This window comes from Protomyctophum parallelum (assembly GCF_964188405.1).
Source record: "Protomyctophum parallelum genome assembly, chromosome: 2".
Classification (NCBI taxonomy): Eukaryota; Metazoa; Chordata; class Actinopteri; order Myctophiformes; family Myctophidae; genus Protomyctophum; species Protomyctophum parallelum.
Window position 1 is genome coordinate 46420298 of NC_139699.1, and position 24279 is coordinate 46444576.

At 41.5% G+C, this 24279-nt stretch overlaps 1 protein-coding gene across 1 annotated transcript in view; it reads left to right on the forward strand.

The window, feature by feature from the left end:
- The window catches only part of LOC310876896 (leucine zipper protein 2-like), a gene marked incomplete at both ends in the record, with an annotated part of 151864 nt that overhangs the window by 123902 nt on the left and 3683 nt on the right, over positions 1-24279 (forward strand). Inside the window, 3 exons of the mRNA XM_083790546.1 lie at positions 835-897; positions 13616-13678; positions 16937-16999. Coding sequence (XP_083646672.1) covers positions 835-897; positions 13616-13678; positions 16937-16999 — 189 coding nt within the window. The remainder of the gene's footprint in view (positions 1-834; positions 898-13615; positions 13679-16936; positions 17000-24279) is intronic.

Genomic DNA, 24279 nt, shown 5'->3' on the forward strand with positions numbered 1-24279 from the left:
GCTATCTCATTAACATGGCATTACTCACTCACAGCATTTGGGGATCGCCTACCCTACATTACTTCTTCAACGTGCACTGCGCACAAATGGGTAAAATTAATATACGGTAGCCTGCGAACGTATTCCATTCATGGCGATGTAACTGTGATGTGTGTGTGTGTGTGTGTGTGTGTGACTCATGTAGCCTACTCCTACTTGACAAAGTTGACAAAGGTTGCAATTATAGCCTCACGGAATAATCCTACTGGCGTTTCTTTCCAGTGTGTACTGTACACTGTTTCCAAAATGCACACTTGCATAGGCAAGGCGAGGCGAGAGGGGAGGGGAACCTCTTTTCTGATTGGAATGCAACATGTTGGTTTGGTCGGATTCCGGTTGTTCGTGTCGTAAACTCGGGGCGCTTCGAGAATATTGAAGGGCGTGTTATTTCAATGACATTTATCAAAGCTGCGACCAAATTTACGCCAGGATCAGCTGTTTACAATCACTTCATGAACCTTTATTGAGAAAGGATATCCCCTTGAGATGTATCATCTCGTTTTCGAGGGGGTCCAGCAAATACAGCAAATACAGAGCAATAGAGTAGACAACAAAGTTACAACAAATACATCCATGCATACATTACAAAACAAATGTAAGGCAGAATTTACTATTTACTTTATTATTCCATTGATAAATGAGGGCCTTTACCGTCTGGCACAATGTAAGTAAATTCCTTGGTTGAGACTGCGGCTGGTATAGGAACATAATGTTTATAGCTAAATATTGAATATGATTTATATTATATTTATCAAGATAATTATTAGGGTTGTTGTCTTTTTTTTCTTCCTTCAGATCAAATTTCTGAAGATGGAGATGGAGAAAAAGACCAAAACCATCAAAGACTTACAGCAAGAGGTAAGGTATAAAGACACATTTTAACATTATAAGGCTTATACTAGTACTACTATTTAGTTCAATTGTCTACTTTAACTTTAAAAGCTGTAGTCACTTCTTGACTTGACTACTATACTCCTGCTGTCACGGTGGCAGAATGACTGAACCCAAATGTAGAGGGAAGTTCAAAATAAACTTATTTATTGAAGCACAAGGCAGTTGACAAACAAAAGACTGTAACTTCAAGCTCAGGAAAATCCAAAATGCATAACAAAGTCCAAAACTAAAACAAAGCACTAGGCAAAACACAAGTCCATAAAAAGGCAAACCTTACAGACAGAGAACGAGGATTTCCAGGTACAGAGGAACACTGAGATGAGCACCGGACACTGATTTATGTTCCGACAGTTAGTTTGTGCAAGGAGTCCAGTATTTATAGGTGGTGGGTTGATTGTAGCAGAGTTCACAGGTTTGTAATTGTTTTGCCTAGTGCTTTGTTTTAGTTTTGGACTTTGTTATGCATTTTGGATTTTCCTGAGCTTGAAGTTACAGTCTTTTGTTTGTCAACTGCCTTGTGCTTCAATAAATACGTTTATTTTGAACTTCCCTCTGCATTTGGGTTCAGTCATTCTGCCACCGTGACATGACAGTATGTTCTGACCGTTAGTTTGTGCAAGGAGTCCAGTATTTATAGGTGGTGGGTTGATTGTAGCAGAGTTCACAGGTTTGTAATGGCTGGGCTGATGAGAGTGGAACCAGGTGTGTAACTAGGACTGAGGGCTGCAATGGGAAGTGGGAGTGGCCGAAGTGGAAAGACAGACACAACTGGGCAGAGGGAGAGATACAGAAAGAGGGGAATAAACAGGCAGAGGGCCAAACCATGACACCTGCAGCATAATGCAAGGTTTCACAAAGGCATAGCTTTATATTAATATGTCGAGACTGTAAGTTTGAAAGCCGTTTCACTCAGAAACTGAGAATCAGGAAGTGAATTATCGCTATGTAACGGGTCCGGCAAATGTCATTTAATTCACCCAAAACATGATTTTGAGAAATGAGCTGCAAATCTAACTTGTCTTGAGCCAAAAAGAAGAATCCGAGATATTACGATTCTAAAACCTGTGTCCCCATAGACAGCATTAGCCAGTAGAGTGTTGTGTTATGAGCACATACAGGACACCGTAATCAATTGATATCAAAAGGCGATCTAGGCGCCGAATGAGTTTTAATGTCCTGTATGAGTAGTAAATCATAGCATCCATGCACGCTGATGAATTATTCATACCTATACTGCTTCATTCTAATTCAATTAATTTGCTTGCTGGTTAGTTCATCTTAGATGTAAGCAAAAGGAGAGCGTGCTGGTCTGTCATGATGTTATTTGTATGATATTGTATACATTGATTCATATTGAGCATTGCAGCAAGGCATACTGTAGTATGTCTGATCCAAAAAAAAAAGAAAAGTGATTTTATTTATTGCAACTTAAATGTGTATTTCAATATGTTACAACACGGTAGGCCTATACTATAGTGGAGTAGAAATCTGACATAGGCATATTTAGAATCAGAACTAATTTCCAGCATCGTCTGACTCAGTGTATATGATTTACAGTATACTAAAACTCATTAGCCACATATGAGTCCTATGCATCCCTATCCCTGTCACTGATATAAATGGTGTTTATCATTTTCACAGGCCATATTGTTTAGTTAAAATCCCCGAGGGACTTCTATTGATACAGTAGAGTTATGTGCATGGGCAAAGGTTGAATAAATTACACCGGCTGATTCCTTGCAGCCTGTGCGACTGGAAAGAATAGCTGTAGGATTTTCTAATGAGCTAACAGGCCAAAGAACTGCTGGTTCACTGCTACTGATTCTTATAGTAGGTGGAGGCCAGATGCCTTGGAGCAACGCACCAATTATTTCAAATAAGAGAAGATTCAATCTGATGGTTGAAAACCATGCATGCAAGGGCACACAATAGGGGACACAGAACTGTGTGGAGCATTTATTTTAATAAACACATGGATTGTTTCTTTTGATCCAACCATTCAATTGTTCAGTGCTTTTGCAGTGCTTGCATTTGACCTCAGGTCCCCTGGTGAAAATGGTTATGTAAATATGTGTGTCATCTGCATAATAATGATGGAACATATTGTGTTGTTTTCCATAATCTGAGCCAGTGGGAGCATGTAGATGCAGAACATAAGAGGTCCCAGCATGGAGCCTTGCAGTACTCTGCATGTCATGTTTGTCCTCTCAGACGTGTAATTACATTGACACAAGTCCCTGTCCTTTAAGCACGGCTCTAATCATTTTAGTACTGTGCCAGTTTCCCAGTCGGTCTAGTGATATGTTGTTGTAGATTGAGATTTGAATGACGCACTGAGATCTATACAGTAGTAAGAAAGTATGCCACGTGTTTAAGACAATTCATTGAAGACTATAGCGGTCTCAGTGCTGTGGTGTGTGTTGCGGCCTTGGCATGGGCTCAGCTCTCTGCTGTCAGGGCTAGTGCTATAGTATAGGACAGGTGCATTTCTCCCCTATCATGTGACATAGCATTGACATTTTTTTGTTTGGCTCTCTGCTGGTGTTATGGTGGAAAAAAGGGTCTTTTCAGATTTGAGGGTCTTTTAAGGGCCGGATCTACCATATGGGCACTTTGTGCACGTGCCCACAGAAAATGTCCCTGCTAACCCGAATGAAATAATTGGTGTCTAAAAACAGTGTTTTATTGTTGGCAGCTGAAAAGTGCAATTGTGTGTAAAGCAGCAACAATGCGCTAGATTGGCTGTTGTTCAAGGTGTGTGGGTCCACTGGGCTGTGTGAGGTCAGGTGACAGTTGATTCCGGTGTAATAAAAGCTGTACGTCCGCCATCCAGCATTGCTTTGTTGTCATTCTGCATGCATAGCACGTCAGGTGGCTTGACAAAAACACTGAAATACACTGGCACTGGCAGATTCTCTTATCGCTTACTATGTGGGTCAAATAAATGTGTTTGTTACTGCCTGACTGTCACTCTGGGGCGGGATAGGCGGCCGGGAAGAGGCTAAAACGGCATAAAACCGCCCCAAAATGCCCCAAAGCGGCCAAAATGTTGCGCGTGCAATACGAGCACTCAAAGATTTGCACGTGCATGTGCAGGGGGGCCCTTCGAGCTTCAGTGCCCAGTCGCCCTCAGAGGTGTTAATCCCGCCCTGGTCTTTTGCAGTGACATACAGAGGGGTCATCTGGGATCTTATGTGACATCTGTTGCTTGCAACCATGCTGATATTTAAGTGTCGACTCCATCCAGGGAATCATGGGAAACATTCCTCTGCATATACAATGAATGTAACATGTCAGAGGAGATTCCACTGTTGCAACAAAAGCAAAGGTCAAGCGTATCTTTGTATTTTTGGTATTAAGGTTTTATCCTGTAGAGACCACTCTGGTGCAGTTTTACAGCATTATCTGAAACCACCACGATGGAGATTACTGCTGACCCACACTTTAAACATTTAGGGCTCCATTTCCGTCCCCGCTAAACCCCTCATCCCTAAACTGCTTTGCTATTTTCTTTGCTTTTTTTAAATATTTTTTGAATAGTTAAAATGGCCAGTCTACAAGCTCACAATGTGTCTGTAGATTGGCTAGTTGAACTATTTTTTTTTTTTTTTTTTCAAAATAGTAAAAAAGGGACAGAAGTTTAAGGGGTTTAGCTGTGACGAAAATTGAGCCCTTCCTTACGTATTCAATTATTACATTAACAATCCATATTTTACTGCATACAGTTAATATTTTGTGTTTGATGTCATTTTTTTTATATTAGATATAAAGATCAGTTTAGTCATTTCTTATAGTCAAGTTATTCAGTAAAACTGTTGGATAAAATTATGACAATATTTCAGAAGTCATTTGTACTCTTTGTTTACACCCTGCAGTCTCTCAGCGTCGTTGTTTTCAATCTGTTTTCATGTTGCATTTCACATTTCTTGGATTCCTTGGGTCATGAGTGACGCATCTCCCCATTAGCGTCAGGATAGATTTTCCGCCATTTAGACTTTTCTTCAAAACACACTTTTTGCTCTTCCACCTACAGCTTTTGTACGAATCTCACAAAAATACAGTACACATGATCTCTGGTCCTATCCAATTAAAACACCACAGGCAGAATTCCCATAGTCTGTATTGTTCGGCTGTAATCGGCTTCCAAAGTTAGTGGGAGGGGCCTGTTTTACAAAAAATTACACAAATCACGAACCGAATGTCCAATCCACCCCAAATTGTAGTCACATGTCGAGGGTGGTTCAATTAACGGAGAGCCCAAAGCAATTCCATTTTCATCCATAGGGGGCACCGCAAATGCAGAGTTTAAAAATGTTTGCTGCAAAAACATGCTTTTGGGGGATAAATCCCCTCCTAATTACTTACACATTATCATAGCGGTGACTTGACATTGTAATTGGCTAGCTAAATCAGTGGGCGGGGCCTACATTTCCCATCGAGCCAACCACACTTGGCAATTTCCATGTTTGGTTATACATCAATAATAGGATCTATTACATCGCTTTACCCACACTGTACATAATTTGGTGTTCAAATATTTGAATGGGTAAGGACTAGTAATGATAATAAACCGTGAACATTAACACAGAAGTGGTTTTCACGGCTTATTTCTGTTGGTCTGTGGAGAGTTTAGTTTCAGTCATGAAACAGTACAGCAATGATAAATTTGAAAGCCGAGTTTAACCACTTAAAACCTGCTATATATTCTCACTCTCATTTTGTAGTTGTACTACAGTGACATCTACTGTACATCTGTCCACGTGTCACCTGATTTGACATGTCATTTTTTCAATGCTTCCACTAGTCCCAACCACATTTGAATGCGGAAGTGCCACACTCACTCGAAATAGGTTGGTGCCTCCTCAAAAACATATAAACTAGAACTGCACTCTGTCGAGTGCCTACTTGCTTGTTGCACACTAGTAGGCCATACATGGCTGCCATTTAGACACTAGTAGGCCATAAATGGCCTACTAGTGCGCAAGCAGAGCACGCAAGTACTGTAGACCGCTACAAACTGTCAAATCTCAGCTTCTCTGTGAAGGAACGTTTGAAATGTTGAATTATTAGGTTTAGCTATTTGCTACCTACCTACTTTATGCATGTAAAAAGTAGTATTATGAAGTATGGTACAAGTTTCTATCTATAAAAGAAATACAGTTTTATCGATTTAGAATTATTCTGGATCCCTTTTTAGTTTCTCAAAGAAAAATAAATCATCGATATCCGATGAAAAAAAAGGTATATAAACTGAATAAAATATGTTATCACGTATACAGTATAATTATTTAATTATTTATTTTAAATTGTAAATTGCTTTAAATGTACTTAATCTTGGACTATAGTGATATTAATACTAAATGCCTCTGTGTATATGTATAATAATTTGTAAGTTGATTAGCGGTATACTGTGGTTACTTTGCGCCACTTTTGATGCGTATGCACTGTCCCAGCATATGACGTCAGGGTATAACTGGTATAACTAGCTCTCAATGATGACGTAATAAAGATGTGGATTAAAGGACCCAATGCCAGAGTGTAATAGGTTTTTGATGGTGACGTAATGACGATATGTTTTAGTGTCGAGAGGATTAAAGGTAATGCTCCTATGTATACATATCTGGCACCACTGCCGTATCAGGCACAAGTAGTGATTACGTCATTTGCTGGGACGGTGCATATGCATCGAATATCGTCCTGGGCGAAACTAGTACTTGCGCGCTCTGCTTACGCAAGTAATAAGGCAGGCAGATTTACTCAGATTTACATGCATAAGACATTAAACATTGAGACATTAAGACAAAGGTTAAAAAAAAAAAAAGCAATACATAATGAAGCGACATTTGAATACCAGAGAGAGAGAGAAAGAGAGAGAGAGAGAAGCAAAAGGGAGCAGCAAACGGAATGGTCTTCAGCTTTGATTTAAAATAACTGAACGTTGTAGAAGCAGACCTACAGTTTTCTGAGAGGACTAGAGCAACAGCGTCCTGAATCAACTGCAGTTCTCATTGATTCTTTTTTAGGGAGACCAAAAGACACCATTACTGTAGTCGAGATTACTGAAGATGAATGCATGGACAAGTTCCAAATCCCACTGAAACAGTCCTTTAATCCTTGATATAGACTTAAAGTGATTCTAGGCTGACTCTAATTGTCTTAACGTGGCTGTTGAAATTCAGGTCTGAGTCCATGCCTACACCAAGGTTTCCCGCTTGGCTTGAGGTTTTTAACATTACCGATTGAAGCTGAGCACTGACTTGTAATCGTAATCGTTCTTCCTTGGCTCCAAAGACAGTTACTTCAGTTCTGTCTTTGTTTAACTGAAGAAAGTTCTGGCACATCCAGTCGAGGACTTGTTCAATGCATTCACTCAATGCCTGTACTGTCACTGCCATGGAAACCACAAGCTCCCAGCCAGCAAACTTGTGCTGTGGGAGCTCAACACAAGGTTGTCCCCACCACAGCAACATCAGAGACCCCCTAGAATCCTAGATACTACAGGGGGGATACTTGAACCCTCGCATCCCTATTCTGGGGGGAACATCAGCCGCAGAAAGCAGATCTACAAGCTCACACCGTGTCTGTGATGCGTTATTGTGAGCTTATAGGTCGTTTTGGCAAAGAGTTTTGCGTTGGTGTACAGGGGAAAAAGAACAGACCAAGTATCGAGCCAAAGGTCAAGTATTGAGGCTTTAAACTTAACCAATATGTAATGGCAGTCCCTGCTCCATCTCTCTCTCAGCTAAAGGGTCATTGGCCTGAAGAAACGTTGAAGACGGCCTGTACTAAAGAAAGATGCAGAGGGACACAACCCATCTATCTTGGGTGGGTTCTCAACGTCGGGTCTGGGGACTATCAGGGGTCCTAATGCACCCTTATGGGTCTGTAACTCCGAGTGTACAAGTGGAAGCAAATGTAATTCAGAGTAGATTGGGGTCCCAGTGATAAACAACAATGATTTACGTGGCCTAATGCATAATAAAACGTTAGATGTACGCTCAGTGATAAATGGTAAATAAATGGCAAATGGTGAATTTATATAGCGCCTTTATCCAAGGCGCATTACATAGATTACGCATTACCTACAGCAGGGGTATTCAACTGGCGGACCGCGGTCCGCGACCGGACCGCGGACCACCTCTTTGCGGACCACCCAAAAAAACAATGTTCATGTGAAATTGCTGCAAAGGCCCCCAAAATGTCCCCCAAGGGCCCCCAAAATTCTGGCGCGCGCTACGCGCGCACAGTGTGGCCTGCCAGTGCGTATAACTCCCGGCCTGATTTGGAGTTCCACTCCGGGCCTGCACTCTGCACCCCATTATTAGTTGGGTGGAAGGGGATCTGATTTGTATAAGCTTGGCTTGACCATACTAAACGGGCATAGAGCCCCGCTCTCCGATGGACGCCGAGCATGGGACCGGACCTCTGTCTTATTCAAAAAAATATTTGTGGACCTTCATCATTTCTAGTTGAGGACCCCTGACCTACAGTATGCACTACATTCGCCCATTCACAGGAAAACCATGCAAGGCACTAACCAGCACATCAGTTAGGGGTTCAATTAGGGGTTCAGTGTCTTGCTCAAGGACACTACGACACTAACCCTGGGGGAGCCCGGGATCGAACTAGGAACCCCAAGCGGCCGCCCTACCCCTCAGCCACTGGTTTGGAGCCATAGAATCGCTGATCTATATTTCTTCTCCATTGTTGACTGTGTCATATCATTTTCTCATTTTTGCCATGGCAACGGTGAAATTTTTTGTGCCTGAGGCTGTTTGCCATTTTGCACTGTCATTGATGCTATTTCATGTCGTTCTGTTTTATTTCAGTATCAGTGGTCTAACCCTCATTGCGTCATGTTACACCTTGTTCTGACCTCCATGTGTCATGCCCTCTGTGTCCTGTCAAATATAGAGCGGGGGAGGGAGGGAGAGAGAGAGGGAGAGAGAGAGAGGGGGAATGGGGGGGGGGGGGGGTGTGGAGGATGACTTGCAGAAAATGGCTTCCGGTCGGATTTGAACGCAGGCCTGTGCCCACGGAAACCCGGACGTTTGTATTTCCAGGGAGAAAAAAATAACTCTGGGACTGAGTCCACTTCAATTTAGAGTAGTGCAAACGTCGATCACTCTCTGCTGATTTCTGATCGTCTGCACCTTTGTTAAATTAACGCACACACGCACACTCGTGCGTGCACACACACACTCCTCTCTCTCTCTGTCGCTCTAATTAATTAGTCTCATGTCGCGCAGCTGCGTCTAGCTGTCTATGCCATAGAAAGCATAGGTGGACCCCAGGCTATTGCAGTGCTAATTCATAAGGTATGCCCTCTTATGCTGCGGTGTCAAACATTGAAGCGCGATCAGCTACATTGCTGCATACAGTCACTGTTGATTGAAATTGCTCTGTTCCATGAATTCTCATTAAATTCATGGAACAGAGCAGGAATTGTCTTGTTTTTATTGTTTTAGGCTACGTGACGTCACATTGTGTTTGTCCAGTGCATATCTTGTGAACCAGACCAATCAGCAGCATACAGAAATCTCCATATATGAACATAAAAGGTACACAGACTTAACAAACGGGTACAACAGTTTTAACCGGTAGGGTTGGGGCATACATGCATTCATAACTTAGCATCGTTACCAAATTGCGTGGTCCCTGCAAAGCAAAAAAAATCCTTTTCGCTGAAGCTCTATGTTCATGTCAGGATCTCACCCGGAGTGTTCTGAATGAATAGAACCTTTCCAGCTTTTCAAGTTCAATTTAATTTTACTTGAGATGGAGCTTCAGGAACAAAAAACATGGAAAGACGATTTCGCCCAAACAGCAGCACTAATGAGGTATCCTTTCTCAGGCAGGATCCGGTGTCTTTACAAACTGTGGGGGATTTAATTCATTCTTCAGAGCTCAATGAAGGAAACTGATGATACTGACTGAATGATGTGACTTTTTTAATTTATTATTTAATTTATTATTTTTGTATCCCTTTTTCAACGAATACAACACGAAACAAAAGAAAATAGAGAAAAGAAAAAAACACATACACACAAAAATAAAAAAGTCGACACTGCGTATCATTTGCATATTACATCATATAATCCTAGACATTTTCCGTTGTACCTCATTCCCCCATATGATTAGTATTTACAGTATGTCCAGTCTTACAAATTGTCCATTTCACCCATTTGTCCTCCATTTGTTCTTAGCTGACTCAAACGGTGTGTCAATTTACTTATCCATGAGATATATTTCTTGAATCAACTCTTCCCATTGTTCCTGTGTTGGAGGTTCCATCTGTCCCCATTTCCTTGACTTTTTAAATTTCAACACAAACGGAAGCTATAATGCTTACACTGCAAATATGATAATGTTTGTTTCTTATAGCGATTGTTGTGGCAGTTTTCCACTTGCTTTAGCAGCTCCTGCCTGCATCCACATTCACTGTGTTTGTACTAAAGTAAAGACCAATGAGAATCATATGACTCAGCAAGACAAGCGTTCTGGCTGAAAGCTTTGGCTTCATTTCAACCACTACTGATAATACTGGTTGAAATGTTCAACTTGAATGTGAGCCATCCATTTCTGCCTATCACCACAAGTGTCTTTAAAAGCCATAGCATACCATTCACTATCTGTTATGTATTTGGAATCTGGCACGGGTTAGCTTACATTACTTACACCTCCGTTTTAGAAAATGTTTGTTCTGATCTGTGATCAGATTTCTTGTTTTGTGAAAAGCACTTTGTCACTTTGTTTAGATAAGTGCTCTGTATATAAAGTGCATTATTATCATTACTGTAGTACCTGACTATGCTCTTTTTGAGTGGTGCAACCACTCCAAGGAACAGCAATGCCCCTATATCCCTCCCTATGTCCTTCGCTATGTCACTATGTCACTATGTCACAATGTTTAGAGTACCAGTAGGGGCAAAAGGTGGCGCTGTTGGGCTAGAAACAGAGAGAGAGAGAGATAGTGTTGCATTGTTGCCTGCTAATTACAGAGAGAGAGAGAGACCGCTTCGGACACTTCGGACGCGGGGCGGCTCGCCGGAACCGGGCTGGCAAACTGGGCGCGTTCCTGTGGGTCTGGAAATTCCCACACGGAGTTGCACCACTCAGTTCACACGGGTGTGATTTTTATTACGGGACAACAAAAGCAGCATGATACTAACGTTTAATTTATGTTGTATGATGGTTTCACTCGCTTAGCTGATCTACAAGCTTGCTTGGTGAGTGAGACCGTTGTAAGTTCAAATATATTAGGCTTAAAACTTAATTTAAACTTTGTGAAACAGTGAATCAGGTTTTAGAAAATAAAGAACAACCTAACCAAAATGGGTTGATATGGCTTGCTTAATGGAACATATTTTAGCTCTTTGTATCGTCTCTGTGGTTGGCCATCTATGGAGTATCAGGCTCTGCCCTCTAATTATTAGTCTCTCGTCTCTAAATAGCCTTCCTGATTGCACAGTGGAATATTATATATTATAGTCTGATTAACTGAAATGCAGTGGTGGAACGTAACAAAGTACTTTTACTTAGGTACTGTACTTAAGTACATACTGTACTTAAGTACAATTTTGAGGTATGTGTGCTTTACTTGAGTATTTCCAATTTCCAATACGTTTACTTCTACTCCACTACATCTCAGAGCCAAAGTTTGTACTTTTACTCCACTACAATTATTTGAAAACTTTAGTTACTACTAGTTACTTTGGAGATTTTAATTTTGATTAGAACATACATTAACCACTTCAACCCTATACATTTCGGCCATTTGAAAGTACATGTAGATGCTGATACTTTTGTACTTTTACTCAAGTATATTTTCAATTCCGTACTTTTACTTGTAACAAAGTAGTTCTACATTGCATTATTGGTACTTTTACTTAAGTAAAACAATTGAGTACTTTTTCCAACACTGCTGAAATGTATGATTACAAAAAGATATAGCCTGCATACTGGAGCATAATCAACTTTATTTTAATATTCTTAAATCTTTGTATGTTTTTTGTCGCTTTCGGCTTTATTTTATATGGAGGGACAGACAGTAGGCTGACAGGAAATGGGGGAGAGAGATGGGGGAGTGACATGCAGTAAAGGCCGTCGGGATCGGGAGTCGAACCCGCGGCACACTGCCATACTGGATTACCAGCCAAGGTGCCTGGACCGCTGAGCCACGGCCCAGGCCTTAAGATATTATTCTGTCCATGGGGTTTGTCTTTTGGATGTGTGCCCTTTGTAAACCTTTTGGTCGGCCCTGTTTTCTTTGTCATCTCACTTGGAGTAGCTTCTCATACGTTTATGTTTATGAGAAGACATCAACCTCGCCATATGCTTTGTTTATGATGCGTCTCCCATCCAAATTCTCTATTCTAATGGTAGATTAGCGGATATTCCATCAATAAAATGATGATTTGATGGTCTGTCCGTCCGTCCGTCCACTAAATCAATCGATCAATTGATCAATATATTTTAACATTATTTTTGGGTGTGGAATCATAATGCATTATGAGAAAACTCAACTAAATGAAAGCATTGCTTGGTGTTTGTGTGTGTAATAGTTTGGACGTAATTGTGGATGCAGTGTGTCGACGGGGACTGGACTCTCTGCGTGTGTGCGTGCGTGCGTGCGTGCATGTGTGCGTGCTGTCTGGTCATAACGGTGCTCTTCTTGAAGCAGTCAGTCATGAAGGACACTGGAGGAGGAACACATTTAATCTGCGACAGAAGCCTAATGAATATAATGAAAGCCGCACACAAAGTGTCGTCTTTATTTCACGCTCTCGACATGAGCACGCCTAGTGAAATAACACTTTGTGACATGTGTATTGATTGTCTCTGCCGCGTGGAAACCTTGTATCAGTGTTGTTTTTGGCAGTTCATTTTGATAGTGATGATAGTCCCTGCAGGCTTCCCTAAAAAATAAATGTTCTAAGACATACAGCTATATAATGGAGGACAGTGCACTTAATTATCCAGGTCTGCCTCCCAGTGTTGTTTTTGGCAGCACATTTTGATTTTAGTTTTAGTCATAGTCTCTTGAATAGTTTTCATTTAGTCTTAGTCACATTTTAGTCACCTGGAATGTTTTAGTGTTCTTCTAGTCGACTAAATATCATGAGATTTAAGTCGACTAAATCTACAGTTGATTTAGTCGACTAAATTTTGTTGCTGTCTTACTGAGACATGTAGTCCAGGAAGTAAGTGAGCCCAGTGTCCATGACATCAGAGACAGTGGGCTCACTGCTGCTGGCCAATCACAATTTGCAAAAATACTTTTGTTTCGACACTCTTGTACAACAAAGTAGGGCATTAATTTACGAAATATGGAGATACATGGTTTGTGCCTGCTGACAGCGATGATAATGTAGTGTGAAATATGAGCTCGCTAGTGGATATCATCGTCACTCTGGGGATGTTCTGGGGGCCACCATATGTCACTTGTTATGACAGCTGCCATTTCATTGCTACTCATCAATCCTCACAGAGACTCTTCTTTAGAGGTGAGAGGAGATGCAAATGTCTGGAATTGATCCACAGCCAAATTGACCTCCTGAGTCCTGAATCACAGAATAATCTCACTCCAGCTCATTAACTCAAGTGTGTGTGTGTGCATTTGCGCATGTGTGTGACATTAACATACTCCAATGACATCCATTTCTCTCCTTTTCTTCTCCAGAACAAGAGTCTGAAAAACAAGCTTATGTCGGGTAACAAACTTTGTGACGTGTACGCAGAAGAGGTAAGAACCCACACTGGACAATATTTGTTTCATCAAACTTGCGATGCACATTATGAGCTTATATAGGTGCCGGGGCCGCTAGGCCAGTCCGGGCCGCAGTACTGTTGTTTAGTGCATGTGTAGCAGAGTAGCCCTGCCTGAAATCTAATCAGTACTGTTGTTTAGTGCATGTGTAGCAGAGTAGCCCTGCCTGAAATCTAATCAGTACTGTTGTTTAGTGCATGTGTAGCAGAGTAGCCCTGCCTGAAATCTAATCAGTACTGTTGTTTAGTGCATGTGTAGCAGAGTAGCCCTGCCTGAAATCTAATCAGTACTGTTGTTTAGTGCATGTGTAGCAGAGTAGCCCTGCCTGAAATCTAATCAGTACTGTTGTTTAGTGCATGTGTAGCAGAGTAGCCCTGCCTGGAATCTAATCACTCCTTTTTTTTTACGGAGCACTAGATGTTAGTTTTTTCCCATGCGGGAAATTATCAATATTGTTGAAATAACTGTTGAAAAGTAATTGAATTGAACAGTAATCGTCATTCATTCTGCACATTCAAAATAAATACACCGAAAACACAGATATAAATCCCTTTATTACATGGCTTGGTTGAATGCTTGATTCTGATTGGTCAATCGCTGAATTCAGCGGTGAGTTGTGTTGACAATGACCGCTCCTATGATCCTATGCCTAATCAAACCCTCTGAGCACCAGCTGCGCGGCTGCGCCCCCCCTTGATTTACTGCTGTTTCCAACATGACAGCCATGTAAACACACAATGTAATTTACAGCTAAACATTTTTGAAAACATTTGAGCGAGAAATAGACGAAGCAGGACGCGAAAATGGATTCTATTTGATCAACTCACTTCCCTGTTTTCCAACAGTGCTGCAGCCCTGCAGCTGGCCAGACGCAGCCAGCGCGAACTTATGGAAAGCTTTTTTTGTTGTGTTTTGGGTCAATGTATTAATTTATGTTGGGTAGCCATGTAATAAGCGGGATAATATCTGGCTAGGTGGTCATTGTCGGGAGATAATTCACCGACAGGGAGTTTAACCTCCGAGGCCGAAGCCAGATATTATCCCTTACAAAATATATCCCTGACTCCTTTCAGTCTCTGACTGTCATTCAGAACCTTGTATGTCCAAAACCTTTCAAGAATTGGGGAAAAGAAGAAAAATTATACAACAGTCACAAGCTCTCATATTTCTTTATTCAAAATAGTGACAGGGCAAGAGAGAGCAAGGAGAGAAAAAAAACATGGATAGCTACAGATCATGGATCCTTATATATGTGTTCAGCACCATGGACAGGTAATAGCCAAGAATCCTTCCCTTCCAGCACCATGGATAGCTATCACCCCCTTCCCTTTCTCATTGTGCATGGATAGCACCATGGATAGCTATCACCCCCTTCCCTTTCTCATTGTGCATGGATAGTTTAACAGAAAAGTACAATGGAATTCACCCTTTGTCAAGTCTCGCCCATGGTTCTGCCCCTCTTCGCGCCCATTGGTTGCCGTTTCGTGGTTGGACAAAAAGCCTCTCTCTCCATCCACTACCAATAACAGGTTTTTCAGTTGCTTCGTATTGATATTTTGTGCATTCAATTCTTATTTTAAACTTGGTGTCAGTAAAAAGGAACATCACAGGTGCAGCATGGTGACTACAGGGCATATCATGTTTGTTTTTAGCTTTTTCCAAAAATGATTGTTTTAGCAAATTCAACATAAACAAGGCTGAACCAGGGCGGAACAAGGCAGAAGAGCCTGCTGGTTAGTCAGTCAGGGACCAATCAGAAGGCTGACAAAGGGTGAATTAACATCGACAAAACTGGTGAAGAATAAAGAACGGCAAAGTGAACTAGATATCTTAGCTTCAACAATTTACATGCTGTTTTGCTTCGAGTAGCACTTGTCTTTGCCACTGCACCAAGTGAGGGGATGCGTTCGCTTTATCGCTAATTCATGGGATAGCTACAACCCAGTAGAGCAGAGGTTCCCAACCGCCGGTCCGCGGGACATGTGCCACTGGTACGCCAGAAGGGAATCTCAAGTTTTCCCGTCGTATTTTAAAATCCATTTGAAAACACGACTGTCAAAAAAGAGAGGACAAACACAGCCAGCGGATTAGCCGTTGCGCGTAGACTATAGAGCACGGCCCTCAATCACCCATTGGAATGCAAATGCATGCCTTTGTATCCTACTCGTCTGGCAGGTATATAATAATAATAATAATAATAATAATAATAATAATAATAATTATTATTATTATTATTATTATAAGAAAGCTTTATTTATATAGCACCTTTTAAGAACAAGTCACAAAGTGCTTAACAGAAATATATAAATATATAGAGAAAAACATGGATAAAAAATGCATAGAATACAATAGAAGAGATTTGTCGATAGAACATAGCAGAAGATAAAAAATAAAATAATCACATGGGTGATGGGCTAAATGCAGCTCTGTAAAAATGAGTCTTTAGGAGCAATTTAAAATGCAACACAGACTCGCCTGATCTCCAGCCTGGGGCAGGGCGTTCCAGAGTGACGGTGCCCGGATCGCAAATGCCCGGTCGCCTACAGTTTTTTTGCAGCCTGATTTTATGGTCAGAAGGGCCGTTCCGGATGATCTTAGTACACGAGCTGCATGGCTCGTAAGGGTCGAGTAGGTCAGATAAGTATGCTGGAGCAAGGCCGGACCTAGCTTTGAACGTGAATAAGAGTATTTTAAAATCAATTCTGTAAGAAACAGGGAGCCAATGTAGGGAGGCCAGAATAGGGGTAATGTGGTCAAATTTTCGATATATCTTTGAAAACCTGTTGTGCTTACTGTGCTTGTGATTGTGCGGAGGGGGGGGAGGCACACACATCTTGTCTGCCCAAAATGGAGGTCCTAGAAACTGTTTCCCGACCTTCCTTCACAAGGTCGGGAAAATCAGCGGTGAAAAGTTGACTCTTCTCCTCCTCGGTATCCTCACCCGTTCATATGTGCGCTCTGACTGAACTAACTATACGCAAGCTACGTATCATTTATATCAGGGCCCCCATATAAGATTTATGTTGCTAAAAAAAATCAGCAGTTCTACAAGCTCGACGTGTGGGGTTCGCAGTTCAGTCAAAGGGACAATTTTTCTTTTTAAGCCACGGCTTGGCCCATGCAGGGAAGTCTCCCCAAAAGGCCTCTTCTGCTGTGGCTGGCAGAAACCTGCTACATGATCTAAAACCAATTGCTCTCTCTCTCTCTCTCTCTCTCTCTCTCTTCCTCTTGCAGTCCAAAAGAATCCAAGCTCAACTGAAAGAACTGCGCTATGGGAAAAAGGAGTTAATTTTTAAGGTGAGCTCAAATTGAAGGTGGGTGGTCTTTGTAACAGTTCCAGACTGGAGCTATACATGTACCAGGACCACCTGGATAGAATGATCCCATCAAGGCTATACAACTGAAACCACAAATGCAACAAATCCCCAGGACTGAGTTTCACTCATAATAAATGTCCTCTATTTCCTAAACGATGATGAGACAATCTGGACCGTGTTCTCTTTTTCTCATTTACTATGAAAACGATTTCCCGTCAGTCAGTCAGTCAGTCAGTCAGTCAGTCAGTCAGTCAGTCTCTATATATGCCTTGTATATATGTCATGCCTTGTGACATCACGTGACATCATCAGGGATGGAGATCCTATATATGGGAATGCCCATATATGGAGATCCCTAATGTCATCAATATTGGCCAGCAACTCTACATCTGACCTCAAACCTCAAACCCTTAGATCTCCATATACTGTATGGAGCTGACCTGTTCTGACATTCCATATGTTGATCCTACCCCACCCGCCCTTCCTCTTCGATGTCTCCCTTTTGACTGATACCTGTCCATTTAAACTCTAGACGGGCCTGCCCTAAAGTTATTACTACAGCCGTGCCCGGTAGCCGGCGAGAACTAGAGTTCTCAACAGGCCCGAAAATTAAGGGCCGGACCTACCTGGGCCCTCTTCAAACCCTGTACACTCAAGACACTGCCCCCGCTGACACCCTTAGATCTCTATATCTACAGCTGACCTGTTCTGACATTCCATGTTGCCATATTTAAACCCTCAAGACAGGCTCCATATATGGCCAGTACATAATTCATTCCATACTGTATGTTGATCTGACCCCCCATGCCAAAGCTCGCCCAGCAGTCTGCCGTCACCCAGGTGGATGTCTGTGCTCTTTTGGGGGCGAGGTCACTCTCGCCCTCAGGGCGTCTTACTGGTAATAATAATGTAATGGTAAATAATAATAATAATAATAGTGGTAAATAACTAATTTGAAAAGTAATTTAACCAGTCTTGAACCGAAGCATCCCTATACTCGGGCAAACATTAGTCAGAAATAGCAGATCTACAAGCTTTGTTTTAGTGAAGAGATTTATGGCAGAGGCAAGAGGAGCTGATTAAGTATAGAGCCTTGTTGCATCTCTGTCTGTCAACAAAGTAGCCACAAGATTCCAGTGTTCCACGTTGCTAGAAATTATATGGGCATCACTTCCTATTCTGTCACTAGTCATTAAATTAATCTGAGTGATCCTTGTCAATCAATAATAATGTGGGAACACAACCTGACATAAATCATAAAGGACCATATTAGTCTGCTTACTTTAAATGATCAATGGCTCTTGAGTCTTGACACTTGCTCTAGCAGTAGCCTAACTCCTGTGTACTGCAGGCTACCATTGCTATGACACCTGAATCTGGGGATTAAATGGTGCTTGCTTGTTAGGTGACTTCAGTGCTTGATAAATAATAAACATTATTCATTAATTTGAATCAGCTGTGTGGAGGAAGGCAGTGGCTCAGGGGTAGAGTGGCCCGGTATAGCAGACGGATGGGAACTGAGGGTTTCCAAGTTCGAACCCGGGCTCCCCCAGAGTTACTGTCGAAGTGTCCTTGAGCAAGACGCTGAACCCCTAATTGCTCCCGGTGTGCTGGTTGGTGCCCTGCGTGGTTTCCTCCGCCATCTGTGTATGAATGTGTGTGTGAATGGGTGAATGTAATGCACCATCTATGTAAAGTGCCATGGATAAAGGCGCTATATAAATGCACCATTTACCATTTGTAGGCAGAGTAATGTGACCGTTTCTAATTAAGGTTGTGTTCCTTCATACATGAATAGCATACCATTTGATCCCTCAGACCCAGGTCATTCCTAAAGCGCTGTCAAAAGGCGACAGAAATGAATTCCTCGTCTGGCTTTAATGCTGCTTGGGTATTAAATTCTTATTCTATGGATGATTGATGCATTGACTTACAGTATAGAGCGTCGCAGTCCAACCCCCTCGAGAGACCCGGAAAATAAATCTCCGTTCATTTACTATTCAGAAAGTATTTATTTAAAGACATTTACGCCACGGACAACTCTTGTCGTTACAAATCATGACAATAAACACAATGTTTTGGGCCAAACAAAAAACGGCAGGTTACAACACTTTTTTTGTTGTTTTTCTTCTTTGTAATTATTTGTTTGGTCCAAAATAGTGTTTGTTGTCATGATTCGTCACGATTCGAGTTGGCTTCGTACGACACTTAAAAGGTCTTTAAATAAATACTTTTTGAAGTGTCTATGGGAAAAATGCATTGGGATTCATTTCCTGGGCCTGGCGTCGTCATGAAAGGGGGCGGGACTGCGACGCTCTATAGTGTCACTGGCTATAAATCCTTCATCACAAAAAGATCTCAGATCTGTAAAAGAAGAAAATAATAGAAAAATAATCACAGGTTCAGTGGCAGAAATGAAAAGTTTGCCGAATCCAAAAATTGAATTGGCCAATCAAGGAAGACGATGGCCGTTGTTAGCGAATCGATCGACAGCTCATAGTTTCAGTCCCAGCACAGTTTCAGATGTTTAATTTACGTCATATTTAGCGGAATTATCATCTCTTATCATCATACATCATCATGAATCATCCCATACTGGCCAATCAGAATGCCTGTTGCCTGTGATTGTTTAGCTGATTTGCTCGTTTACATATGACATACATTTTCCCTTCAATGTCAATGGTGTTTAATGTTTTTGATGTTTGGACATCTGACGTCATTTCTCCGCTCACCGTCAATAGCAAAACTTGAGACGGACTTGACCGGAATTATCTTACCGTGGTCAATGGCAAATCTTGAGACGTGTGGGGACAAAAGCTGTTTATAGAAGGGCCCTTAAAAATAGAATGGGCGACATTTTCACTTAAGCACTCTTCCTATGACAAATGGCCGATCTATAAGTTCTCAACGTGTTGATCATATGATACATTGTGAGCTTGTGGATTCTACTGTGAGACATTTTGGCAGTGCATTTTGGCAGTGCATTCAGAGCCTGCATGGCCCATTTCACATTTTTCAAATCAACAGCCTGTGGTGGTGCCACTTCACAATTCGCCCATAGCAGCGATTATTCCTATCTGACACCTGTGTACCAGCTTTGATCTGCAGTGATCTCTGTGCTCCTCATGCGAATAGACAGACAGATACAGACAGACAAGCCCACATCCAGTAAACGCCAGGCTCTCCATGTGTGGTAACTGGTAACCATAGAAACACCTTCTATGCACTGCAGAATACTGTATCCCTGCCGGTACAACGTTTTATTTTATTCATAGACAATAGCAGATTGCCATAGCCGATAAAGAACGATATGTTATATAATGTCTAATGCATCTATTAATTAGTGATGAGTAATAGGTGTAATAGGTGCATATACATTTAGTGAAACATATCTTATTTCCTTCTGCTCTCTGGGACAGTTGCCTATTTTTTGTTTCGTTTGTCTTGTATACCAATGTCTGAATCTGTTATTTGGTTTTGTTTTTAAACTTTTGAGACTTCTATTACTTTTCAAAAAGAGTTTTGTTAAACAACTTAAATGTATAACTTAAATGTATACATTTCTTTCTTCAATTAGTTGTATACCTTGCATTTGAGGGATCTCATAACAGGCAACGATCGGTCTCGCATCCACATCACGTAGAAACATCTGTTCTAGGCAACTCAACTCTGGGCGGGTGGGCGTGTATAGGAGAGAACATTTGTAACGGACAAAGCACGCTTGTCAGATTGACCGCGCCTCCCTGCCTAGTCCGCTCGCCTCTCATTGAAAATGAATTACCGGCACGTCAATCAGTCCTCTTCGGAAAATACATTTAGAAGTGATTCAGTGCAGAGAAGATTTGACTTTTGACACGCTGGTCATGGAAGACACGATGTGAGGGTCAGTACCTATCCAAATGGCTGGACTTTTAACACACTGACCTTGCGATGATGCTGCTGGAGGTAATGGGACTGTACTACGAAAATTGTAATACTGAATCGTCCCTTACTGAACTCATAAGGGACACATGTGGGACAAATGTGGGACCTACCCAATACCCATGGCTGAAATATTTCATAATTTATTCTCTCAGCCAATTGTAAGATCATGGCAAAGAGAATGACTAAGTGTCAGTTCCTAATGATATAGCAGCCATCTTTTTTGAAATATGTAAATTAAACATCCCTCAATCTTTTTCACATTACACAGCTATATGCAGAGCCTTTTGTTGACCTGTCTGTATCCTTATCTCCCCGAAAGTAATTCAGGTCAGAAGGCAATGAATACTTACTGCCTCTCAGTTGCCATTTGCTACAGAGACACAATGTAAAAGCCTTTGTGCTCCTGATTAAAAACTCCTCAAATGTAATTCCTCTGGATTCCCTCTCGAGCTCCAGTCTGACAGCTACGAATAGGCTTTCTGAGATACGGCTCAAATTCCCTGTGATGGGAAAATATCTGATGCTTCTCTTTCCTGGAAAACCACTGCCCCGTCCTTGACTGTTGCCGCACAGACTGAAAACTTATATAAATCAAATGAATAATACAGTAGCAATACAGTACACCCCCGAGGTGTATTCACCACTGAAATTAACACTTGACTGCGAGGAATAATCCCAGTAGGAATCAAGGTCAGATACTGTAACCGTTGCAACAAGAATGAGACATTGAATGCAACATTATCACATTTTCAGCATTGTTTGATGTTTGACCTTGGGTGTTTATGGATGGAGGCCAGTATCGCGTAGCACTTCAACGGGCCAATAAAACATGCTCTATATAAACAGTTACATCAGGAAGGCCAATGTTGTATAGATTGTGTATGAAAGTCAGTTATAAATGCCACACCGCATCACTCTAGTAGAACTTCAATATGAAATCATTTATTGACAAAATGTTAACTTGTGTGCTCAGAGAAAGAGCAAGAAGAATGCTGAAATAACCCTTTGCCATCAGGCGTCCACTATAGTTCCAAACATTACTGTAGGCTATTTCTAAACATTGAGAAAAGCAGATTTTTGCTTTTCCAAAATACCAGATATACAAGCTTTAGTTTCTACTTTGTCACTTTGTGCCACCGTGCTGCGAGATACTGTTGTGTTCTCTAATTGGACCCTCGTCTGGTTCAGACAGACTACCTGTCTGTCTGTGTGTGCAGGCTGGGTGGTGTGTGATAATCCGGTTGAAGTATTCCTTTGGTACGACGACTGCGGCGGCGGGCCCGGGAGAACAAATAATGAGACACGAGCCAGTATCACGCTAAAGGTTCACAACGTTTATTACACAACAGGGAACATATAATATAGCGCTGGATCATAATCACGTGACAACAAGATATGAGACATAGAAACGATAATGACTAATGCAGCAAGGCTAACCTTGCTGGCGCTGAGATGTCTCTCGTAGCCTATCCATAAAGTATGCTACAGTACAGGCAGTAGGCCTACACAATACAAAGTACACTGTATCTCAAGTTCAAGTACACAGACTAAGATGTACATGGGCAACTCATGATATAACAGATACTACTTTTGAACATTTTAGAAAAAATCTTTAAGTGTGAGAACTACTGAAGGAATTTGTATAATCGGCCTCGGGTCTTAATGGGTTAATGGGTGTTGATGAAGCACAAAGGAAACGAGTTGTGATCATGTGATATATTTTCTACCATTTATACACTGCAGATACTTAACCAAAAACTGGAGAACTGTGATCGCGGTGTGAGAGAGCGTTGTTACCATCTCTTTCTGTATGACAATGTCTCAATACACTGTCAAATCCTCATTGCTAATTTATTTAATGAATTTATTCATACATAGTCTGGATTTACGGTGGTTAGGTGACCACCGAACTACAACATGACGTCACGAGCCGCGGTGAAGAGCAAACTACCGCCACCGCTCCAGCCCTTATCTGTTTTTACTCACCACCGCTCAACGTTATTTCAGCTCCGGTGGTCACCTCACCACCGGAGCGGTGGTCACCTCACCACCGGAGCGGTGGTCACCTCACCACCGAAAATCCAGACTATGAGCTGCTATAAGCAATAATATGTCAACATTTTAATTACCTTTTTATTTTTTATTATTTTGGTATTCAGACAGCCAGCAATGGGTAGAACGCTCCCAAAAAAATGTAGTCTCTGTGACACATCTAGGGGCCGCAATCGTCATTCAAAGATTTTCCTAGAAGCTTTGTCATTGGTCGATTTGCCTGTCTGCTTCCTGATTGGTTAGTCATTGCGACCAGGTTTTTGACAAAGCTTCTAGGAACATCTTTGAATGCAGATTGCGGCCCCTAGATGTGTCACAGAGACTACATTTATTTTGGGAGCGTTCTACCCATTGCTGGCTGTCTGAATACTAAAAGAATAAAGAATAAAAAGCTTTAAGGCTCCATTGTGTTACATTTGTACACTAAAAGAGTTCCAATTGCATTAATGATCACTGAGACTTTCACTTTCTACATTGTACTAATCAGATCACTGAACGACTTTCCCTTTTCAGCACAATTTGTTCAGTTCATTGTTGAATTTTAATCAGAATTCCACTTTGTTTTAGTACATTTCGTTATGTTGGGGGAGTTCAACTAATTATCAAAGTAATTAATGCAAAAATGGGTCCCTGTTACTGAGCATGTTTTCTCTTTCCTTTCCTTTCCTTTCCTTTCCTTTCCTTTCCTTTCCTTTCCTTTCCTTTCCTTTCCTTTCCTTTCCTTTCCTTTCCTTTCCTTTCCTTTCCTTTCCTTGTCTCTGAATTGTATAAGATCAAACAATGCAAAAAATGCCCTTTGGCTACGATTTCACCTGTATCTCAATGACATATTATTAAGCTAGTCTAGCCAATTTCACTAAATCATTTTTAATCCTAAAATTATATTATACCCTGCCCTGGAGCGGAACTGTAATGATAATAGCGTGTGCACTGACTGTATTGTCAGTGGATGGAGTCCCACCTGGGGTCTGTACTAGCTCCCGCTCCTTTTTTACAGTTCACAACATCTCTATCACAGCACCGATAGATTCCCAGCCCATAGGCCTACACATGTTTGTGCATCATATGTACGCAAGTTAGTCCAACTGAGGTTTCTGTGCTGAAGAAGTGTGCACTGCTCTCACAGAGACTTAGAAAACGTCAGGCCAAAAGTGATGAGCAGCAGTATAAGATATGGGTGAATGTCTATCCTTTGTGCTACAGAGATATTTCATTATTACTTGCGCAAGCAGAGCACGCAAGTAGTAGTTTCTCCCAGGACGATATTCGATGCGTATGCACTGT